The 8,996-nt window shown below is 37.5% G+C and overlaps 1 protein-coding gene across 1 annotated transcript in view; it reads right to left on the reverse strand.

Annotated features, from left to right (window-relative positions):
• LOC109227161 (vesicle-associated protein 4-2-like) overlaps nucleotides 349–8,996 on the reverse strand; it is an 11,581-nt gene continuing 2,933 nt past the window's right edge. The window contains exons 2-7 of the mRNA XM_019392211.1: nucleotides 6,892–6,962; nucleotides 6,105–6,186; nucleotides 5,886–6,004; nucleotides 1,314–1,391; nucleotides 1,061–1,180; nucleotides 349–609 (exon numbers count right to left, since the gene is read on the reverse strand). Of these exons, the coding sequence (XP_019247756.1) occupies nucleotides 550–609; nucleotides 1,061–1,180; nucleotides 1,314–1,391; nucleotides 5,886–6,004; nucleotides 6,105–6,186; nucleotides 6,892–6,962 (530 nt within the window). The 3' untranslated portion in view covers nucleotides 349–549. The remainder of the gene's footprint in view (nucleotides 610–1,060; nucleotides 1,181–1,313; nucleotides 1,392–5,885; nucleotides 6,005–6,104; nucleotides 6,187–6,891; nucleotides 6,963–8,996) is intronic.

The following is an 8,996-nucleotide window of genomic DNA, read 5'->3' on the forward strand; positions in this document are numbered from 1 at the left end:
GAGTTGCTTTCTGTTTTAGGAGAAAACCAAAAAACAACGACAACAACAGACCCGGTGTAATCCCACAAGTGGGGTCTGGAGAGAGTAATATGTACGCAAACCTTACCCCTACCTTCAAGAAGGCAAAGAGGTTATTTCCAAACCCTTAGCTAAAACCAAAAAACAACAACAACAACAAATGGAATATATTTTCTAGTCTTAAACATGAAAATAAATTGAAACTATCACAATCAATGGTTCAACGTTTGCAAGGGGTTGTGAAGAAGCTCACTTCTGTGCATTATGACAGAAGTGCAAAATGGATTGTAAGAACTACAGGCTTAGAAGTTTCAGAACCTAAATAATCAATTAGGAAAGAAACAGAATGGAGGTAATTGTTCATTAATTATGGAAGGAACTTCCCAAGTTTCTCTTATATACAAGCAAGAGTCAAAAGGCAACGATCCAGGATCGAATGGATAGAGAGTAAACCATGAACTACAGTAGCATGAAAAAATTCAGTTGCTTATCATAGAAATTCTTCTCAACCATCCACAGAAAAGAGAGCTTCTATACTGAATCAACTCCATCAACCTGTTGCCTCGCGAGATACCTTTCTCTTCTTTCTTTCTGAAACAGTAAAATCAATGACTATGTTAGAACAAAAGTCATGCTGATTATGCTTTTACGCAATCCAAACCATGAAACTGGATATTTGTCCGGGCAATTCTTTTGTAATGCAGATGACTAAAGAAGAACAAATAAATTTAAGTTCCATGTTTCATGTCCGCTATAATGCTTCTTGCCTTGTATTACAATGACAACAACTATTACTTAAGCCCCTTCCCTTTGTAATTGTTATTGAGGCTCAACTTATGTACTGGCACAATTTTTATGAGCTATCTCGAGGAAAAAAATAAAGGTTGTCTGCCCTTTATATAATTTTATGAGCATCAGAGAGCAACAAGTGAAGATTCTAAATGCAGTAGAATTTTTTTTTTTTCACAAGGAAATGCAGTTGATTTGTAATGTAAAACCTGAGCATTCAACATAGGAACGTAGTAGTGTCAACGCAACTTACCCATTCGTCTATAACAAGACCTTCCCCAACAATCTTTGGACCCGTATCTTCTGGAGGCCTTTTGCGTGCCTCGACTTCAGCCTCAGCTTCAGCTAGCTGGCGGTTAAGTTTCTCGAGTGCCTAAGGAAAATGAGCCACGAAATCCTTAGAGCCATTTCCACATAAACCTTTAGACAATTACATTACTAGAAACAGACTGCAGAAAAAATCTGATTCGACTAATTAGCAAAATTGGTGGAGAAAACCTACTTACAGGACAAGGGCGTTCAGCATCAAGGAAAACAACACCCAGTACTTGTTCAACTGCCACTTCATCCTTCCGTTCGTCAAACTGATTAAAATCAATGTTAGCATGAAATCAAGCATTTCGAGTGTCAACACTTCTTAAACGACTTAGGAAAGGGGTGCACAAAAGGAAATAGAAGTAAATTAAATTGAAAAAAGAAGAGGAAAACAACTTACAGACATCTATTTTAATTATTCTTCGCTTTTCTTTTCTTAGTAGTGCGAAGTCAATATTTGCTTGCATTATCACTTAGATTCAATTCGCCTATAGAATCCATAAAACAATAAAGAGGAAAGACTTTCATAGCCAAGACTCAGAAGTAGAAGATGTTGGACACGAAATGCCAAATTGATAATAATAGATGGATACGATCCATTATTCTTTTAACATGAATCGGTCCTTAAACATAATAAATCGAGCAATATCAATAATATTTAAAGGAATTTCATTTATGAACAGGGTTTTATGGAGAAGGAAGTGCTAGAAACCATTATTTGTCAAGTCCAGGGGACAATATGATTTACAAATAGTGAGAGTCACTACTTTCCTTTTTAATCTGTTCCAAAATAAATGACACATTTCTAAATTTGGAAATAATTTAATTTTAAACTCTCCATTTACCCATTTTACCCCTAACGAGAAGCTTTTATAATCACACAAAAATCATGGCCCCACAAAACTTTACCCCTTAAGCTTTTAAGACCACAAATTTCAAAAGTCTTTCTTTTTTTCCTTAAACTCCGTGCCGAGTCAAACTACCTCATTTAATTTGAAACGGAGGGAGTAGCTGTGAAATTGCTTGTTGTGAAGAGTAACAGACAAGTCCAGCAAAATATTCTGGTATTTTGAGAACGATTAAGAAAAGATATCTAGAAGAATGTCTAGCCCGCAGTAAAGCTTTTAACCATGATGGAGAAAATTGTGAAATGCAAAAGAACGTCAAGAATACTTGTGATTAGGGGTGTACAAAGGAAACCGACAAACCGCACCAACCCGATAATCCGAGTCAAACCGAGAAAAAAAACCCGACTATGGTTTGGTTTGGTGTTGGAAAAAGAAAACCCGACCATAATTGGTTTGGTTTGGTTTTAACTAAAGAAAGTCAAACCGAAACCAAGCAAACCCGACATTACATATATAGAAATTTTAGATATATTTAATATATAAATATACTTATTGTGATGTATTTATAAATATTTCTTAAACTTTTCATAATTTTATCTTCTAAGGTATTATTTCAAGGTTGGATTTAGAACTTTTGAATGTTCCAATAAGTTTTATAGCCATTAATATTAGTAACTTAAATAATGCTAACAAAAGCCAAAACCAAAATCAAATCAATATTAATGCTAACAAAAGACATTCAATTCAATACTACGAACGACAATGTATTGAATATCTATTTCTTATTTTGCAATAATTTAGATAAAAATGCATAACCTATTTTTATTTTTCTTTAGCGTTTAGTCATGTAATTAATACTCCCTTATTAGTCTACTTATTTTAGCATGACTTAGTACTTTTAGATTATGTTTATTTTTTGGCTTTCTAATTAGCAATATATATTAATATTACATAATTTTATGGTCTTTATTGTTGAATATTTTAGGATAATGCCATGACACATCTCAAATTTTGTATTATTTTCTTGGAAAATACCTGATATAGTTGTATCTTACTAGGAATAAAAAAAATATTTTTAGAAAAGTTGTATGTTTTGTGCTACGAAGATTTTACTGGAAAAAATCCGAAAAAACCCGAATAACCCGAAAACCCGAGAAAAACCGAGCTTGAAAAACCCGAGTTTTGTTGGTTTGGTTTGATCTTTAGATTTAATAACCCGACACAATTGGTTTGGTTTGATAATTGCAAAATCCGAACCAACCCGACCTATGTACACCCCTACTTGTGATTCCAGAATCAAAAGTAACAACAACAACAACTACCCAGTAAAATCCCACAAAGTGGGGTCTGGGGAGGGTAATGTGTACGCAGACCTTACCCCTACCCGAGAGGGCAGAGGCTGTTTCCGATAGACCCTCGGCTCAGAAAGACGGAAATAAAAAAAAAACAAGAAAAGACAATTCATTAGTAACTCCAGTAGAAACCGTAACAGTAACAGAAGCATAACAACCAAAAGATAAATGACATGCAATAACAGTAACCAGTATCTAAGGCCCGGAGCTAAGATAAACAGCAAGGATAGTGTGGACTCAACATAAACTGCAAGCCATCTAAGATCAACCCTAATCCAACCCCGCCTCACCCCGGGTATGAAGTAATGAAAGCTCTACTACCCCCTAACCTACAACCCTAATGCCTTACCTCCAGACCTTCCTATCAAGGGCCATGTCCTCGGGAAGCTGTAGTCGTACCATGTCCTGCCTGATCACCTCTCCCCAGTACTTCTTAGCCCTCCCTCTACCTCGTCTCGTACCCACCACGGCCAAACGCTCACACCTCCTCACCGGGGCATCAAGGCTTCTCCTCCGCACGTGCCCGAACCATCTGAGCCTAGCTTCCCGCATCTTGTCATCCACAGGGGCCACGCCCACCTTCTTCCGAATATCTTCATTCCTAATCTTGTTTATCCTAGTGTGCCCGCGCATCCACCTCAGCATCCTCATCTCTGCTACCTTCATCCTCTGGATATGGGAGTTCTTAACCGGCACACTCTGCCCCACACAATATGGCCGGTCTAACCACAACTCTATAAAACTTACCTTTGAGTATCGGTGGCACTTTCTTGTCACATAAGACTCCAGATGCAAGCCTCCATTTCATTCAGCTCGCCCCTATACGGTGAGTGACGTCCTCGTCGATCTCTCCGCCCCCTTGAATCATCGAACCAAAGGTACTTGAAGCTATCCCTCTTGGGGATGACCTGTGATTCAAGTCTCACGTCCCTGCCTACTTCCCTCAACTCAGCGCTAAACTTGCACTCCAGGTGCTGTCTTAGACCTGCTCAATTTGAAACCCTTAGACTCGAGGGTCTGTCTCCAAACCTCCAACCTTTCGTTAACACCGACCTTCGTCTCATCAATTAGAACTATGTCATCAGCAAATAACATACACCATGGCACATCCCCTTGAATATGATGTGTCAGTGCATCCATCACCAAGAGAGCCTTGGTGTAATCCCATAACAAGAGTTAAATGTTTCAAATACACTAGAAAGAAGTATAAACTACCGGCAACAAGAGTTGATTTCCCTTTTAAGGATCGGTTATTTTTCACATTATTTCTTCTAACTGGCCGAGGGTCTATTAGAAACAGGCTCTCTACCTCTACAAGGTAGGGGTAAGGTCTGTGTACACACTACCCTCCCAAACCATACTAGGTGGGATTACACTGGGTATGTTGTTGTATTTCTTCTAACTGGAAATTGCCAGCGCCTATGATTAGGATGTAAAACTTGTGGCAAAGATTGCAGAACAAGAAGAAATTAAAATAAATTGTTGGAGATGGAATTTCACATTTGACACAACTTGGTGTGATGCTCTATAGATTTGTTGGACAAAGACATTCACATACAACTTAATATTAGTGCTCTCATCTCTATCTGGAGGATATCTATCCACTGCTGCAAACATGGCACATTTTGAATCCATAGCAACATCTGTTGATACGGATCATATGATCAAGTGATTAAACTAATTAGTACCCTACTGAGTTGATTTCTGAAGCTGATCTAAAGAGGACATATATCATGTGAACATGAAGGTGACCAGGGCAAATCCTCCCTACCTCGCAATGACAGTTTTTAAAAGAGCAGAAACAGCATTCAGGAATGAAGACAGTGCCAGGACCAATTCAGTCTTTTCTACATATATTTTCTAAAATAAGAAGGAAAATATATTTCTTTTGGGATCAGAGTTCATATCATGGTAGGCAAATGCCCTAAACCTTGAGTATAATTCTCTTCATTAGTGGTGGATGGTTTACTAATATATATTGCATGGTAATACTGGTGCAAAAACTGTAGCTATAGCATTATTACAACCTTCAAAAGAAAAGGAAAAGAAACAAGAAAGGACACATGATAAATGGCGGCACCTCAAAAAGAGGAGTAGCAGGAGGAAACCATGATCAATGATTTGATCTTATTCTAAGCAAACTTTAAAGGAAACTAATCACGGCGTAAGAAGAAGCATGCCACTTCTAGTATGACCCGGAAAAAGTTTTCTTATTCATTTCCATTTCAAAGAAAAGAGGATGATCCTGAAAAAGCTTTGATCTCAAGGTCTTAGGGATTTAAGGCCTCAAGACCCAATATGTTTCTTATTCTAAATATGGTTTCATTTGATTCAAAACTTCCATCTGCATGTGGTTGATTTCTCTTCCTTTTTTCTTCTTTTTTAGGGATAATATGTCAATTTTCTAGAATATTCACTTTTCTGTACCAATTACAGCCTAAGAACTCGAGAAGAATAATTATAACTGCAGATAGCTACTCCTAAAGAGCTCAATGAATTACTGGGAAGAATGAAATAAAGTTTTCAAAGGCCAAGATTGATTTTGAGATCATTTAGCACTTACCAGCTCTGGCACATAATCCACGTCCTCTTTTACTTTTAAGCTCATGACTTTGAACTTGACCCTGCTCTTCTTTCCAACTTGTTTCTCGTTATTATCAGGTGGCTCAACGAATTTGAAAACTGTTAATTAGGTGATATATTAGCACAATAAAACAGCAATAAGCAACTATTTTCATTAACATCATACAGAAGGACAAAAAAGGCCAAGAGTAGATGTTACCAGTTGCAATAAGGCTTTCATCAGGAGCAAGAGTACCTCCTGGCGGCCGCATATAACAACTTTTCGGCCCAGTTGTTTGAAACTAAGATACAATGAAGTTAAATTAGAAAATATGTGTGAATAGCAATAGTAAGCTGATAACGATTACAAAAAGATTTCTTCGTAAAAAAGGAGTATGCATGTCAGTTATTTGTGTAACCAAAAGAAGGAGCAAATGTCTGTAATTAAGCATCTATCTTATATTAATTAATTCAAATACAATTAGTATTGTTTAATCACATCCAAATAATACACAGAACGATGCTTGTTAAAGTCAACTTTATTTTTAACTCACACATGATTATTGGCCAAAAAATTGCTTTGGTCTGATTATGAACGACATGCAGAAGATGCATGCCAAGAAATAGTATAACTTGCAAAGGAAAAATATGACAAATTCTCTCTTTGAAAGATCCAATTTCACCTTCCATAGTGATAAGTTACCCACTAACCAGAATTCATCATCATTTTAGTATTCAATAGCCAGAATTTCTATTATATTAACAAAAGAGGCCAATCTTTAAGCAGATTGTCTTTAAAGCATAAGTACTATCCTCATCCAACTCAGGAAAGTTGGCCTAGTGGGGAACTAAAGTGATTTGTTGCACTAAATACTAATTATGGAGATCGCAAATTGACATAATAAATATTAGGTACTAAGCACATTTCACATCAGATTAATAAAGTAGCAACTGTTAGAACCACTAAAACAAGAAAATAACAGGAAAATGAGGCTAGTGTAGTGTACCTTGAAGGCTACAGGATTCTTGCTAATGTTCTTAATTCTAATAGCACTCTTGACTTGTTTGCCAGGCTCATCTTCAAAAGGGATAAGAAAAGAATAAGCATAATCCAATAGATACAGAAATGAACAAAATAAATAGATAAATATAGAAAGACAGTCCTTAAGGCATAAAAGTTATTTTTTTTTTTTTTGGTAAATAAGGCATAAGAGTTGTTACTTCAACTGAATAGTCAAGTTTCATCCAAAACATAGTATAAAACAGAAATAGATATACTCCCTTTGTCCCATTTTAGTGACACGCTTTCCTTTTTGTTTGTCTTGAAACGAATGACATATTTCTCTATTTAGAAATACCGTAGATTTAAACTTCTCATATTATCCTTTATGAAATGATTTATAGCCACAAAAATGTATAACGCATGTATTAGACCAGAAGTTTCAAAAGTCTTTTTTTTTCTTTTCCGCGCCGAGTGAAGCACATAGGGCAGAGCTAGTCTTTAACATATGGGTTTGGCAGAACCCAATAGCTTTGGCTTAAACCCTGCATATATAGTTAAGAAATCCACCAAATATGTAGAAAAATTAAATTTAGAACTCAGTTACTAACACTTAAATCACTATTCAGAACCCATAAAGTTCAAATCCTGGCTCCACCTCTAGAAACTCCGTCACATAAATATTGGGTGTGCGAACAAAGTCCCACATTGGTAGCTGAAAAGATTGGGAGTCTACATATAAGGTGTAGGGATCTCTTAATGGTGTGAGGCCTTTTGGGAAAAACCGTGCGGGCTTGGCCCAAAGCGGACAATATCACACCATGTTAAGAGTGTCATTGGGCCGTTTTAGCCCAACAACTGGTATCAGAGCCCAGGTTCAGCGGAACGAGTATGGAGATGGCGGAGTGATGGTGCAGGGCGGTGCACACACAAGAAGAAGCTAGTTGCGGGCTTCGGTTGCCATAATACTCTAACAATGTGGGTGGCACACAGTGAATCTCGAAAATTGACCCGTGGATCGTGGTAGTGGGCCACGTGGAACTTAGTTCGAGGGGGAGATTGTTGGGTGTGCGAACAAAGTCCCACATTGGTAGCTGAAAAGATTGGGAGTCTACATATAAGGTGTAGGGATCTCTTAATGGTGTGAGGCCTTTTGGGAAAAACCGTGCGGGCTTGACCCAAAGCGGACAATATCACACCATGGTGAATATTATGGTCCCTTTGATAACTATTGCAAGGAACAAGGAATTCGTCATCAGAAAACTCCGCCCAAGACGCCTCAATTGAACGGTTTGGCAGAGAGGATGAATAGAACTCTAGTTGAGAGAGTTAGATGCTTACTTTCAGAGGCTAAACTTCCAAATACATTTTGGGCGGAAGCACTTAACACTGTTGCCTATGTTATCAATTTGTCTCCTGCTGTTGCTTTGGATGGTGATGTCCCAGACAGAGTTTGGTTTGCCAAAGATGTTTCTTATGATCACCTCAGAGTTTTTAGGTGTAAAGCTTGTATGCATATTCCTAAAGATGAGAGATCGAAACTGGATGTCAAAACTAAGCAGTGCATCTTTATCGGTTATGGTCAAGATGAGTTTGGGTATCGTTTTTATGATCCAATTGATAATAAACTTATTAGAAGTCGTGATGTAATATTCTTTGAAGACCAAACTATTGAAGATATTGACAAAGCTGAGAAGATAGATTCTCAGAGTAATAAGAGCTTAGTTGATATTGATCCAGTTTCAATTTCTAAGGCACCTATTGCACATGAAGGAACCCAAGACAATGATGGAGATAGTGATCAAGATCAAAATGATCATCATGGTGTAGATGTTATGGATGCTCCAGTTGATGAAGTTGTGGTTGATCAGCAACCAATTCCTGCACAGATACACTACGAATACTCCTGAAACCTCTCTTAGAAGATCTACAAGGGAGAAGCAAAAATCCATGCGCTATCCTCCTGATGAGTATGTACTTTTGACTGACATGGGAGAACCTGAGAATTATGATGAAGCCATGCAAGATAATCACAAGATCATTGGATCGAAGCGATGGAAGATGAGATGAAGTCACTCCATGAGAATGGCACATATGAGTTAGTGAAATTGC

The sequence above is a fragment of the Nicotiana attenuata genome, chromosome 6 (assembly GCF_001879085.1).
Source record: "Nicotiana attenuata strain UT chromosome 6, NIATTr2, whole genome shotgun sequence".
Classification (NCBI taxonomy): Eukaryota; Viridiplantae; Streptophyta; class Magnoliopsida; order Solanales; family Solanaceae; genus Nicotiana; species Nicotiana attenuata.